This window comes from Genypterus blacodes, unplaced genomic scaffold, assembly GCF_046128005.1.
Source record: "Genypterus blacodes isolate CSIRO-AG114 ecotype Tasmania unplaced genomic scaffold, CSIRO-AGI_Gbla_v1 ptg000037l_1, whole genome shotgun sequence".
NCBI classification, from domain to species: domain Eukaryota; kingdom Metazoa; phylum Chordata; class Actinopteri; order Ophidiiformes; family Ophidiidae; genus Genypterus; species Genypterus blacodes.
This window is the reverse complement of record NW_027466850.1, coordinates 541,750-556,723: the sequence shown is the minus strand read 5'-3', so window position 1 is coordinate 556,723 and position 14,974 is coordinate 541,750. Positions and strand designations below refer to the sequence as shown.

General features: G+C 45.3%; 2 protein-coding genes across 2 annotated transcripts; both read left to right on the top strand.

Annotated features, from left to right (window-relative positions):
* Positions 1–5,918, top strand: thumpd3 (THUMP domain containing 3). Its single transcript, XM_076147407.1, has 10 exons — positions 1–122; positions 407–666; positions 767–844; positions 923–1,378; positions 1,771–1,901; positions 3,929–3,998; positions 4,098–4,213; positions 4,393–4,497; positions 4,963–5,086; positions 5,385–5,918. Exons 2-10 carry the CDS (start codon positions 436–438, stop codon positions 5,592–5,594), a joined length of 1,521 nt encoding a protein of 506 aa, XP_076003522.1. The 5' UTR covers positions 1–122; positions 407–435; the 3' UTR covers positions 5,595–5,918.
* Positions 5,919–6,939: 1,021 nt separating this feature from the next.
* LOC142996164 (prostacyclin synthase-like) lies at positions 6,940–13,280 on the top strand. The gene is made up of 10 exons (XM_076147066.1): positions 6,940–7,085; positions 7,775–7,898; positions 8,311–8,486; positions 8,871–9,014; positions 9,455–9,582; positions 10,093–10,253; positions 11,640–11,793; positions 12,082–12,263; positions 12,641–12,792; positions 12,898–13,280. Exons 1-10 carry the CDS (start codon positions 6,967–6,969, stop codon positions 13,043–13,045), a joined length of 1,488 nt encoding a protein of 495 aa, XP_076003181.1. The 5' UTR covers positions 6,940–6,966; the 3' UTR covers positions 13,046–13,280.
* Positions 13,281–14,974: the final 1,694 nt, after the last annotated feature.

Genomic DNA, 14,974 nt, shown 5'->3' with positions numbered 1-14,974 from the left:
CACCCGGAAGTAGTAAGCAGTGCGTAAGTGTGTGTTGTTACCTCGTGGTTCTGGCACCAAATAGCGACTTTTAACCCACCAGACTCCCTGTAAGACTTCCTACGGCTTCTGCACGTCAACCGGTGGGCTCAACACAACAATGCAATTCATGACGTTTCTGCTTTAAATGAAGTGGCAACGTTCGATATTGGAAACAACTTTTTAGCTGTAAAAGCTAACGATAGCAGCTAAATCACTGTATACTGATTTATCACGTGTGTGATCGTTGCAGTGGCAGTCTGATATGATGCTTTACTCTCACAGACGAGTGCTGTTTACATGCAAGTTACTTATACGTGCTTTATATTCCCGAGTTTGATCAAAACGTGCGTTATTAACGTTGTGATTATCTCTCTTTCTTCACCAGACAAACCTCAGCGTCCAGCCCCTACAGAGATGTCCTCGCAGGGAGATGTGGGTGTAGACCAGGACGTCGACACGGTGGAACCGACCTCTGTGTCCCCAGCAGGGAATGACGTCATAACCGTCACTATCGGAGCCACGGTGCCCACGGGATTTGAACACACCGCTGCGGAGGAGGTCCAGGAGAAGATCGGGGTCGAGGCTCGGATCAGCAAAGACCGAGGACGCATCTACTTTCCTATCAGCACAGACAGACTCTTCCAGGTAGGATGGGAATGTAAACATAGTGAGAGTGTCCTGATTTGTTATTGGAAGGATTTGCATTCCTTATTTCTGTTGTTTTGATTTGAATTATCCACCACAGGTTCATCTTCTGCGGTCTGTGGACAACCTGTTTGTGGTGGTGGAAGAGTATGAGCACTATCAGTTCAAAGAGTCCAAGGTAACGTAACGTAAAGCTGATCTGAGGTGCGTGTGTGTGTGTACGTTGGGATCAGAGTCTAACTGTGTGTGTGTACAGGAGGAGACGTTGCAGGAGTTGCAGGAGCTCGCCTCCAAACTCCCCTGGACGAACGCGCTGGAGGTGTGGAAACTAAACGGCTCCCTGAAAAAGAAGAAAGGACACCGGAAAGGAGGAAACGGCCCCAAAGTAAAAGCTGTCGTTGTCAGTGATGTCATGGATGAAACGCCGGCTGACACTGAGCAGCAGCAGCAGCAGCCTGAAGAGTTGCCGGCCGCAGACCCGGTGAAAGAAGAGAACGCCGTGCCTGATGTGGAGATCAGCATGCAGGACGGCGAGGAGGCGGAGGCGGCACCACCACCACCACCCGAGGCAAAAGTCATCAAATTCCGCGTGACGTGCAGCAGAGCCGGCGACAAACACAGCTTCTCCTCCAACGAGGCGGCCAGAGACTTTGGCGGAGCGGTGCAGGAGTTCTTCCAGTGGAAAGCAGACATGACTAAGTTTGACGTGGAGGTAAGCTTCGACGTGCTCGCTGTTATTGGAGTACCAAATACTGCTCCGCTCGCCAAAAGACACTCTGCACGCTCAGATAAACCTCCACAGACACGCTATGATGTTTAGTTTAAGGATTAACCAAAGAAAGAGCAACAGTGCCCAGAAGGAACTCTCTGCCAGGGCGGGGAAGGTGCAGGTTTCAGCTTTAACATGGTTTGTTTGTTTTAGTTTTATGATGTCAGACAAACATGATCTACATAAGTACCACGTTAAGATTGATTACTTAATGGAAGCGGCTGCCTTGTTTTAACTGCACACACACTGCGATTGCCTCGGGGTTAAATTCAGGCTTCTACTCTGCTTCTCCACACGTCCAGGGTTAGTTTATGGACGTCTGTCTCTGTGTGCAGGTCTTACTGAACATCCATAAGGAGGAGGTGGTGGTGGGCATCGCGCTCACAGAGGAGAGTCTTCACAGGAGGAACATCACTCACTTTGGACCCACCACTCTGAGGTCCACCCTGTGCTACGGCATGCTCAGGTAACCTGCTCCTCACCTCCAACCTTTACTTTGATTTAGTGATAATCTGTGTTTACCTGCTTGGAACCCAGCACTCCCTTTACACACTTTCCTGGAAAATGAGCCAGCAAGCCCCGGCACTCCCTAATGGGAGCCATCCATTATTAATATTATTAGTTACACCTGACAGTGTCTGTGTGTGTGTAACAAAAGCAAACATGCACCGCTCACCATGATGACAGCCTGTATAAGGTCACTCTTTCCATTGGATTGTTTCCGTTGTCATCTGTTGGTCTAAAACAGAGAGAATCGCCTGAGTGACATACAGTTTGCTAACAGCTGGCAGGGAAACTTGGCTTGATTTCACCCAAATCTCACAAAACACACAGTGGGAAAATAGAGAACGCTTCAGTTATCAGTCTGGGGTCAGATCTGAGACGCTTCCCTCACATTCTAAACAGCTGGATGAGTGTTATGCACTGATAAAGCTTTGATTGCTCTGATAATATAATAACAATATCAACTTTATCTGAGCTATCGTAGTAATCGTTGGAAAGTTTACGTAGGAGTTTGTTACGGCAACACTCATGTAAAGAGATACACACCCATAGCAACAGAAGCGAAAGATGGAAAGCGGGTGACAAATTGACACAACAATAACACAACAATAAGTCTGAACATTGTGTAGGTGTGAACAGACAAAGAAACTCATTTTCTAATTTGCTGGTGCTGCAGCGAGAGACTCTCAGTGCTCAGCAGTGCGTCTGCCAATCGTCAGTGGCAATAAATAATCAACAACTTTGCTCGCTGCAGTTCATTCTGCCTGCTGGCTCGGATCAGCGGTGAGTTCAGGTCCACACGCTGTTCCAGCATCTCAGCAGAAACGAGTGTGAAGTGGCGCCTCGCATGAGCGGGTACGAGCTGGACAACGAGATTAGAATTTAGAGTGAACTGGCCCGGCAACCTGCTGATGGAGTCCAGATTGGCAGAAGACAAATGAGTTTGACGAGGAAGAACAAGAATGTATTCAAATTCAAATTTGCGGTAAACCGAGTTAACTCAAAGTTTGTTGTTACTCAAAAGCTGTGGTGAAGAAGTAACTGAGGCTGGAGTCCAAGCCAAAGCAGAACACGCCTGACACACACACACACACACACACACACACACACACACACACACACACACACACACACACACACACAGGTCTCTGAGGAGGCAACCTGTGCCTGAGGCCAAGCTCACAAAGTTATGTATGACATGCAACAGAGCCAACAACAAACAAAGCCTCTCCTCTCCTCCACTCTTGCTGCCAGGACACCTTGGTGAGGTTACAAGTTCCTCCCATACAACGCAGACGTGTCGACTATATTTGGCACAGAAGCAGGCGCTCTTGTTGTGGCTGATCTGGTATTCATTCGCCCTCTCTCCTCTTCGAATCGCGTCCCTACAGAAAGACTCGGATGCCACCATCTGCTTTGAGACCTTTAACCACTTAGCAACATTGTTACGCACCTGTAGGCGTTCTTATGAGAGCGGCAGTGGGCCCAAAATAGAGCCCTGTGGTGGATTAAAGTTTTTCACTACTATAACAAGCACACACCCAGGATACCATTGTAGTGTACAACAAGAGGCAGTTAGATTTTGGTTGCGTCATTGTTGATGAAGTGCGTAGACGGTTTGAATCGATGAATGAACACAAGAAGCACAGAGAACATCGGGAGGAGAATCACGGCCTGTGAGCCTCATGGTGAGAATATGTAGGAAGACACACCGCCTGCAGAGTGTGTGTGTGTGAGTGAGAGAGTGAGTGTGTGTGTGTCTGGGGATGTCATTAAATCTGTCTGACTTTGATCATTGATACTGTTTGGCTTCTCGCTCGCCCTTCAAACTCAATCCCCAACCTCTACCTGAGTCTACACACACTTCATTCTAATGTTATCACTCATTTTGAGGGGAAACATGAACAATATTGAATTAAATCCCCTGTTAAAAACTCTAATTGCTGCTCATCAGGTCAATCCTATTCACTCCATGTTTTGTGTTCACAGGTTGTGTAAGCCTGAAGCGTCCGACGTGATCCTGGATCCCATGTGTGGGACGGGCGCCATCCCTTTGGAGGTGAGGCCTCTCTTTGTCTTTGGCGTACGCTGCGGTACGTGATAAGCACGCACGTCAAGATGATCAACCCCTAAACGTGTCGCCTTCTCCTTCACAAAGGGCGCCATCGAGTTTCCGCAGTCCTTCTACGTCGCCGGTGACAACAACGACATGGCGATTAACCGCACGCACAACAACACGTGTCACATCCAGAAACGACGAGAAGACAAAGGCAGGCGAGTCAGGGGTGTGTGTGTGTGTGTGTGTGTGTGTGTGTGTGTGTGTGTGTGTGTGTGTGTGTGTGTGTGTGTGTGTGTGTGTGTGTGTGTGTGTGTGTGTGTGTGTGTGTGTGTGTGTGTGTGTGTGTGTGTGTGTGTGTGTGCTGTTATCTAAAGGCCTGTCTCTCTCTCTACAGCCTGTCTGGATTGCCCATTGACACGGTGAAGTGGGATCTGTGCAATTTACCCATAAGGAGCGGCTCTGTTGACGTCATCATCACCGACATGCCCTTTGGGAAGAGGTACACAGAAGTCGTGCCACATTTATGCGATCTATCAACCAAATCTGTGCGGCCTCTGCAGTGACACTTGAAGTTAATGTAACAGCAAGTAGTGTAACACTTTCTGGAAGCCGGGGAAACAAAGGATAAACACGACAACATGAGAAAATGCCTTGGATACAATTTGATACAGTGTTAAAATAGAAGAGTAAACCCCTCGGCAGCCACACAAAGCGCCGTCTGGGAGAAACCAAGCACGACTAATCCCCCCCAACGCAACGCAAGAATGTCAGAGTCCTGCCAAACACGCACGAGGCGTTTATGAAAGGGGGAAACCGGACAAAGCGGCAGTATAAAGTGTCACACTGACACAGTAGACGTAAGCAAAGGACAAAAGACGTAACGGGACATATCCAGTTAAGCTATCTCACCGGGTTCTGTTTCACTGCTAATATTCCAATGAAATCAAATGTGTGTTTCTTGCAGAGTGGGCTCCAGGAAGAAGAACTGGGACCTGTACCCGTCCTGCCTGAGAGAAATGGCCCGCGTGTGCCGACCGGGATCAGGGAAGGCCGTCCTCTTGACTCAGGACAAGAAGTGCTTCACCAAGGTGCTGTCAAGTTCACGCCGTGACACTTTAAAAGCCTTTTTGTGTGACGTTGGCGCCGCTCTTCTTCAAGTTTACGCAACATTACAACAACAACAAAAAAGCGTGGGGTCAGTTTGTCTCCCGCTAATCTCTTAAGTCACCCCTCCACTATAGGGAGGGGAGGGAGAGGTTGAATCATCTCAGGCATTACCTCATGGAAAAAAGGGTTTCAGCAGCTGTATTTGTCTAAGCAGAGATCTTGTTTTACGTTTGTCATTTGTTAGTTTCCCCCCCTGATGAGATTGATGTGTTTCCCCAGGCTGTAACCAGGATGGGAGGCCTGTGGAGGAGGCTGCACACTGTTTGGGTCAACGTCGGCGGTTTACATGCCGGAGTTTACCTCCTCAAGCGGACCGGCGCCACGTTTGGCCAAACGCCAGAAGACATCTATGAACCGCGAGGAAACGCTCATTCGCACGGGGAGAAGGAGGACAAGGAGGAGAAGGAGGACCAGGAGAAATCAGTCTAACTCCTCTGAGCAGCCCTGAAAGTTTCCAATTCAAATTTGAGGCCATGTAGGATTAGCTTTATTTATCTTCCTGTTATCAACATGGATTTGCTTTCTTTCTCAATTTAGTTCAAGTACGCCAAGAAGTTTTACTCCTTTATTTTTTATTCTATTGGAGTTTGTGTATGGAGATGAATGGTTAATTGTAAAGGCCAGCTGTTGTGTTTTAGCTGCCGTTAAATACTGTGACGCCTCTTGTTTGACTAAGGCTCAGGAAGCTGCTGAAGTCCACTCACAGGATCTGTACTCTGTCGCGTATTTGTGATTGAATAAATGAACAAATGAGGAACGTCTGTGTTGATGCTTGTATTCTTGTCGGAACAGGTTACGGTGCACACACACACACAAGCCCTGTGTGTGTGTGTGTGAGTAAGCCGTGAGTATTGTATCACAGTCTTACGAGAACTTTAGCAGGCAGCAATCATTTCCTTTCTGTCAGCTTTCCAATTATGGAATTTTTTCTCCTGATCACGGTAGGGGCATTCCCAATGCAGATGATGACTGCGTGGTTACTGGATCATTTGATAAGAAATTAGCAGGAAATAAAAATGTAAAAGGTGACTAATTGTTGAAATTGAGCTTCTTTCCTGTTAAATACTCAACCTTTAAGGAAACAGAATCTTACACAATACAATAAATGAGCCTAATGTCTTTGCAGTGATCACGGTGCTGCTCTTCATTTTCTCTGCTCATATTTCTTAAATCTCTCTCAAGGGGTTAAAGTTCTCATTTCATTTAACATTAAATCTGGTGCTTGGATTTCCAACGTATTAACTCATTCAAAAGCTCTTAATTAAAATTGTGTTTACATCAAATTCTCTTGTTCTCTTTAAAAGATATTGTAGGATAATCTGGTGTCAAATCGGATGAGGGTGCAATCCCAGAGCGTCTCCATCCACACACCTGAGGAGGGGAAACATGATTGGCAGTTGAGGTAGCGATGCCCTGTGTGGTAAATGGTTGTAATTATTACTAATAAGTTAAAAAATCAATTCCAAATTTCTATCCGATTTCTATCAGGATATACAGTTTGGAGGATTTTGGCAAATTCAACCAAACAAAATTGTTTTAAAAAAGTAATAACGTATTGCTTAATAAATTGTTGCGCAGAATATTTATGAAACTTAAAGTTATGATTTCTTGGTTGATATATTAAAATCCCAATCCTTCAATTTTAAGCAAAAAAAAAAGTAAACAGTCGTATAAATCAGCCCCTTTACACGTGCGATGTCGTCACTGTGTGGGTGAACACGTTTGTCACGTTTGCTCGGTAGTGGGGAGGCCCCGCCCGTGACGTCACCCGTCATGTGGGTGACTACTCTCATAAAGCAGCATGGAGACGTGTGTGTGGGCCAAACCACAGGCTGTACGTAAACACGCGATGATCTGGACCGTCTTTCTGCTCATCCAAGCTGTCCTGCTCTACTTCATCCTTCACTCGCGAAGGTCCAGGTAAGACCCGCACGCGACCCACGTGACCCCGTGTCACCTGTATTACGTAATATTTACCTGCGACGACGAGAAACTACAGTACATCATGTATTCAGATCATCCTCTGCAGGGTTTTAGTTCTATTATCTATGCGTGACCTTCTTGGTTTTGACTAATAATAATTTATATTTCTTATATCAGCACACAAGCCAAACTTTATCTTGTTTGTTTGGTAGTTGAGCGGGTTGTTCCAGATGCAATCTTAACTTCCCACTTAAGCCTGAGAGGAATGTGGTTTATCTGCACTGCAAAAAGAAGTCAAACAGGGATGTTATTGCTCTCTGCCTTAGTCGGGCATTTAATAATACTACGACACATTTAGAAAGGACTGTTTAAAGTGTTATAAGAGTCTTACTATGATCTCATGATAGAAGCTAAGTCACACAGGCTGCACTGTGTGTACACTGATAGCAGCCTGGGCACCAAATGCTAAAAGCGTTGGTGCCAAAGGAGATAAAATCTTTGTATTGTTAAATCTCTGGGACAGCACGTTTTGTAATGTCTCAAGTCACCAGGATGAAGTGCAAAGAAGTTTCAATGTTAAATTAGCAGTTAAACTTTATGTGTATGGGAATTTCAATTACACAAGCAGGCAGACTGGTGAATTTGTAATTTAAATGAAATAATACATTTTATTTTGTTGTCTCTAGATCTAAGACTGATCCTCCGTTAGACAAAGGGATCATTCCATGGTTGGGCCACGCTCTTGAATTTGGAAAAGATGTGGCCAAGTTCTTAAATCGGATGAAAATGAAACACGGGGACATTTTCACAGTGAGTAGATGAAACATGATGAAGATGAGGATGATGATGATGTGTGTGAATGTTTGTGGTAATAATGAGCTGTGAGCACTTTAGGGAGCGGATATTGAATAGAAGTTTGTCTATTTCAGTGATAAAGATCAGTGTCACATAACAGCAGGTTAGAACTGTGATTTTGATCTGTGCTCACTATGGAAGACAAGGGTTTGTTTTCTTTCAACAAAATAGTAGATAAACATTTACAGAGCATTTAAGAAGCTTTAAAGACAGCTGTATTCCTCTAAAGATGTCATCTTATAACTTTTTTACCATCATAGAATTTAGGTAAAACAACGAATCTAAACTATTAATCAAGTAAAAAGGTAAAACAACTGAACTAACTGAGTGAGTTTGGCACATTGTGATCCTGTCCTCTGATCCACAGGTGCGTGTTGCCGGGCGATATGTGACTGTGCTGCTGGACCCACACTCCTATGACCTGGTCCTTCAGGACTCCGGCTCCCTGGACTTCACTCGCTACGCTCAAGTGCTCATGGAGAGAATATTCAACTTACGCCTTCCACATCACCAGCCACTCAAAGAAAAAGCAATGATGAAACAGTGAGTCCTTATTTCATCTCTTATCCAAACTGAAAGCTTGGAGGGTGAATTTTCAAGTTGTTGTGGAACAGTAACTTGTTTGTTTGAATCCACAGACTTCTCATAAAGACCTCTGCATTGTTTCCTTTTTGATATTTATCTGTACAAATCCTCCTCTGAGGGAAGTGATACTCCAGAGAGTCTCAGTGTCATTGTGTCACTGTCAGATATTTGACAGCTTTATCTGACAGCTCTCTGCAGAATGTGAGCTCAGGTAGCAGGTCATTAACTCTGTCACACACTCTGTAACTACACTGTGTTCACAACACCGCCAATAAGTGCGACATCATCACAGAACGACGGCGTTTTCTTTCCTGACCGCCTTGTAACCTTTGTGTCCTACAGGCACTTTCAGGGTCTGAATCTGTCCTCCCTGAGCAGCAGCATGAACAGACACCTGCATGTGCTGCTGAAAGCTGAGACGCCCCAGAACCGGACCGACTGGAAAGAGGAGGGACTGTTCCACTTCTCTTACAGTTTGCTCTTTAAGTATGTCAGAAAGCCCCAACTTAAACTGTTTACACACCGGTCAATTCCGTGGCTGTTTGTTTGTATACACTAATGTTAAAAAATGCGTGGACACACACACACACACGCACGCTCTCACAGAGCTCACACACTTCCTGCTGATTCAACGGCACACCTGGTGTGAATCAGTGTGAAATGTAAACATAGAATTTCATTGAGTGTCATTGGGGAGATCCTGTGACCTGGATGGGCTAATGGAAAAATACCTGCTGTAATGTGTGTGTGTGTGTGTGTGTGTGTGTGTGTGTGTGTGTGTGTGTGTGAGAGAGAATGAAAAGTGCGTGGGCAGGCTATCTATCCATCAGGAGGGTAAAAGCCAGCATTCAGTTGTTTGCTTGGGTTTCGCTCCATCAAAGAGCTTTTAGACTAAGACATTCCATCTGTCGTCTCTCTCTCTCCAGGGCCGGATACCTCACGCTCTTTGGAGGGGAGCAGAACAACAATGGCGCCGACCCCGCTAAGGTCTATGAGGAATACCGGCTGTTTGATTGTCTCCTGACCAAAATGGCGAGAGGCACGCTCAGATCAGGTAAGAGTGCTCAGAACACATCTGGGAAGCAGAAAGATAAGATAAACTATGTTGTGAAAGCGCTTATTTAGCAAGTCTGTTATTAGTTCAGCCTGTGAGTCGGCACGGCGTCACTCAGGATGATCTGTCTCTACGTTTGTCTGGACTGGACTGGACGAATAGAATTTCAATATTATTTTACTCACTCAGTGACACGGTGTCTGTACTCACATTACATCATCACAATCATCTACAGGCCATCAAGGTTGCCATGATAACTATCACAACGTCAAACACATCATTTCTCACAGGGCTTATTGTGTTCTGATCGCGTCGGCTCCGCCCCCAATTCACTGGAAACCTCCCTGTGTTGTGATTGACCGCCTCCTTGTCTTTTCTGCCACACCTGTCACCTGTCACCTGTCATGTTGCTGATATTTGATTCCTCTCTCACCTCTTGCACACATTTATCTTTGCATTTATCTGGTATTTCACTGGTATTGACATCACCTGTTTGTGTGCGTGTGACAGAGGAAAAGAAGAGAGCCCAGACTGTGAAAGAAAGGCTGTGGGAGTGTTTGGCTCCAGGGTCGAGCCCGTGGCTTCACGCCTACAGACAGCTCCTGCAGGAGGAGGGTTCCGATGAAGAGACGCAGAGGAGGGCCGTGCTCATGCAACTCTGGGCCACGCAGGTGAGACAGACCACACACTTCACTGCAAAACTGGTATCTTCAGTTTACAGGTGAACGTTGCACTCCTGTGACCCTGTGAGGTCATTCCTCCTCATCTGCTACCAGCTGGATTTTGTCTCTAAGGAAATCTAAATAAATGTAGTTCTCCTCTCTGACACAGGAGAGTGCTGCTCACCTCTGCATTTACTGCACTTACACTCTGCAGCTGACTGAGGTTTCAGGGAAATTTAAGAAGTCAGGTCCACTTTGTTACATCTCAGACTGGACTTGATCTCAGCCACTATTGAATATCAACACAACTTTGTCTTGCCTTAACAAGGAATAATAGAATCTCCACAGGTCCACACATCTATCTATCTATCTATCTATCTATCTATCATCTATCTATCTATCTATCATTTATAAGAGTGTGTTAATGGAGGAGGTAGCAGTGTTTGGCTGATGAACAGGGAAACCTTAATCCCTTCCTGCCCCCAGGAAACAGATTATATCTGGATGTGGCATCAGATAACAACAAAGGTCTTGGTCTTGACTGTGATTTGTGCTTGGCCTTGGTTTGGCCTTGGACCCGTTGACAGCATTGTGCCTTGCTCGAGGGCTTTTGTTGCATTAGGGGCCTTCAGATATACGGCAACTTGTGTCTTCTCTTCAGGAGAGTCTTGTCTTTCATCATCCCTATTTGATTTGCTGATGCGCTGGGACGTGCCGGGTCTGTATCACAGTCAATGCGGTAAAGATAAACATTGTAGTAATCACAGTCTGCATCTACTGAGAGACTAAGATCTTCTGTTTTTAGATCTGCCTGGTTACATCCTTCATGTTTTGGACACATTACAAACTTTTTAATGGCTAAACAAACCTGTAGTGAGCTAAAAGGTACTTTCTTACTAATTTATTCATAATCTTACACGGTCTACTCCTGGAGGACGCCACCTGTAGTTTGCAATAAATAAACTTAATAGATTCCGTGTCTTGCCCCTGGATGCAGGCAGATGCTTAGGGACCTGAGGTTTCCAGCAGCTTTCCTTTTTAAGTAAACCATTACCGCGCTGCACTCGGGCAGCTGGAGTGAGACTATCCAGAGGCTTCTTCTCTTCCCAGACACATGAAAGGAAACCAGCCAGCCGACCCTGCCAGTGCTAAGGTCTTAATGATTCATTAAGGCTTTTTGGTTTTTCAGAAAGAGAAGTTTGCACTTTTTTAGAACAGAAAGAGGATAGAAATGAGTACTGTGAGTGTGAGTGTGTGTGAGGCCTGTGATGTTCTCCTTTTCTTTTTGACTTAATAACTAAGCTACTTTTTCTGTCACTATGCAACACCAGAGATAGAGCGAGAGAGAGAGAAACCATATCATCAGTCTCATGTGCGTCTTCTGTTTGTTTCCAGGGTAATGTGGGTCCTGCTGCGTTTTGGCTCTTGGGTTACTTGTTGACGAACCCCGAGGCTCTGACAGCCGTGAGGAGAGAATTCAGAGGAATATCACAGACGAAAACCTCACACACTCCTCTGCTGGACGGGCTTGAGCGCACCCCTGTGTTTGGTGAGAGTTGCACACTTGTATTGGCATCAGATGGTGTCTATGATTGACAAAATGATCAATAAAGTAAGAATGTTTTGAATTGTTTTGCTACAATATCAATATCAGCAAGAGATAGATGAGAAAAGTCATAGCTACCAAAATAAAAGGTACAACGAAATACAAAAGATGTACAAAACAGTTAACCAGCTGAGACATAGAGCCACCGCCACACAAAATCAACCAAAATAGACTAAAATACTAGGAAATTTGTGAAATAAAACTGTCTTCTGTCCTTCTGCCCCTTTCCAGACAGTGCTTTGGAAGAGGCACTCAGACTCACTGCTGCCCCCTTCATCACCAGAGAGGTGGTGCAGGAAAAGACCATCCAGATGGCTGACGGCCAAGTGTACCTGCTCAGGAAAGGAGACCGGGTGTGTCTCTTCCCCTTCATTAGCCCTCAGATGGACCCTGAGGTTCACCACGAGCCACAGGTTTGTTGTCCTCTCCCTCCTCTCATACACAGCATGAACTCCGCCCCCCCGGGCCATTAGTTGTAATTATCTAAGGGAAAATCAGCATCTGTCTTGTTTGTATAAAGTGGAATCAACGCCTACACAGATCTGACACTGGATTACCCAGTGAGAGGTCAAAACCAGAACACTGGACCACTTGAGGGATTAGCTGAGCACAGGAAGAGAAAACACCACAGCTAATAGGCGTGGGAAGGAGTTTGCAAGTCTGCATTATAAAAGTCTAATCTGAGAAAATGAAGCACAGAAACATGAATGAGGACGAACACTAGCGTTTCTCTAAAGGTGAATCAGTTCATTCCTATCAGTTGACCAATGACATTTATTTGCATTTCCAGAAATACAAGTACGACCGTTTCCTGAATGCAGACGGCTCGGTGAAGAAGGAGTTCTATAAAGGAGGGAGGCGGCTGAAATATTACACCATGCCGTGGGGTGCAGGGACCAACGGCTGTGTGGGGAAACAGTTTGCCATCAATACCATCAGACAGTGAGTGCTATAGACTTACTGCAGCATAGAACTTTAGAAATAGAAACAATATTGGCCAGGTTTCTACATCGACTCTGTTCTTATTCTCGTCTGTGTGCTCTTCAGGTTTGTTTACATGGTGCTGACCCATTTTGATTTGGAGCTGAGTGACCAGAATGCAAAGATGCCTGAGATAAACGCCAGTCGCTATGGGTTTGGGATGCTTCAGCCTCAGGGAGACTTGTCCTTCAGATACAGACCAAGGAGACACTAGGAGACAATACACACATACACACACACACACATGCTCTTATTTATGCACATTTCAAAAATGTTTATAAGCTGTAAAAAGGCCCTTTATATTTTTGTATTCTATATTTGTATTATAGAGTGAAACATTATTTTGTTATTTAATATGACGTGTAAATTATAAGCGTGTATTACTTTGTTGTGCGATTTCTTTGAGGTTTTGGCAGTAAATGAACCATTAAATATGTTTTGGATTTCAATTCTATGTGTTCATGCATATTTATTAGAAAGTGTGCAACTATAATCATAATAACAATGTGATGGGAGTTAAACTAGATTGTATTCCATAATGGCAGAAATTGTTGGAGCCGTAAAAAAAAACCCTAAGCACTTGAGAGTAGTTGTGTATGCTAAGAGCAGGAGTGTAATGAGAGAACTGCCTGTACTGTAAACACAGACCAGCCACACACACACATCTGTCACACTGACACGGGCTGTTTGCAGAGAGAAGCTGAATGGAAAGCTCAGGAAAACTCAGATGCACCATTTCAGCTCAAGATCTTCACCATTCATACCACACATACACACCATACACACCATACATGCCATACATTCCATACATATACACCATACATATCAAAACACAGACAGACATAACAATTAATTCCCTATGTTTATAAGCATATTGAGCCAATCCAACCACATTTTAGACAAATATAGTCAAATATGCTGGTCTGGTTGAACTAAACAAATATATGCAGCAGAGTTTAACCTGTTAAACTCTGCTGCATCATCCAATCCAACATTTTTGTAACATGGACGAATCAAATGAGACACAGGGGGTCCAACTATTTATGAATGTGAGAGTCCAGTGATCCATTCTAATAAACCCACAACACAGTGAAGTCAATGTGATCTCCATTTCCATTCCTACTACATCACTGCTGTAATTCTATAGCTGTTCACTGTAGTAGAAGTCTGATAGAGGAAGATCTTTGAAGATCCTGCACAAAGATGAATTGCAGTGTGTCTTCTCTCCTCTGGTATCTGCTGCTAAGGGGTTAAACTGGCAGGCTGCTGCTCCGCCAGAGGAGCAGAGGAATCAGCCCCTGCAGGATCCCGCTCACAGGCGCACGGCCAGCACGCACACACACACGCGCGCACACACACACACACTCAACACACACCGCAAACAGGTGAGCTATACCTGTGCCCTCCGTGTCTTATACGTGTTGGTTTGTCCCATAGACCGGACGCGTTATCGGTGTCAAAGTCTTCTGTGTTGCAGCATGTCGGTGGTGATGCCTTGCTCATGATGCCTCCGTCAGCCTCCGACAAAGCGGCGGAGAACGGGACCGGCAAAACAAGTTTCACTCTGAAGATGTTGCTGATGTTGGTCCGTGTGGTGAATCGGCACATAAGAGAGAGACGTAAGTAGCATGTGTGTGTGTGTGTGTATGTGTGTGTGTCCTGCCTTCTGTCTTTGGCTTCCGGATGACTTATTTGGTTTGAAACAGCAGATTTGGGATTTGTACTCGCGTCCAGCTGTGTGTTCAGTTCGTCACCAGTTCCAGCATCACACAGTCCTGTTGCGTCACTTTCCGCGTGTTTTAATTCGGTTAAAACTGGCGAATAGGACAACGACAAACTTACAGATGTGTGTGAGTGTGTGCGTGTGTGCGTGTGTGTGTGTGTGTCTGTGTGTGTGTGTGTGTGTTTGGATTTAATTGGTGATTTACCGCGGGGTCTGAATCAAAGTTGCCAGTGGGTGCAAACATGAGTCTAGAGCCCAACACTTCTACAACACACTCTCACTCACACACGCACTCTCTCTCACACACACATCTACTTAGACTGCGACTGATCGCTGTCCCGCTCCGGCGACGTTTCAGCACCAAAGTCGGTAAACAGCGGCGGGTTTCGCGGCGTTTCAGCACCGGACAGAGCTCACACC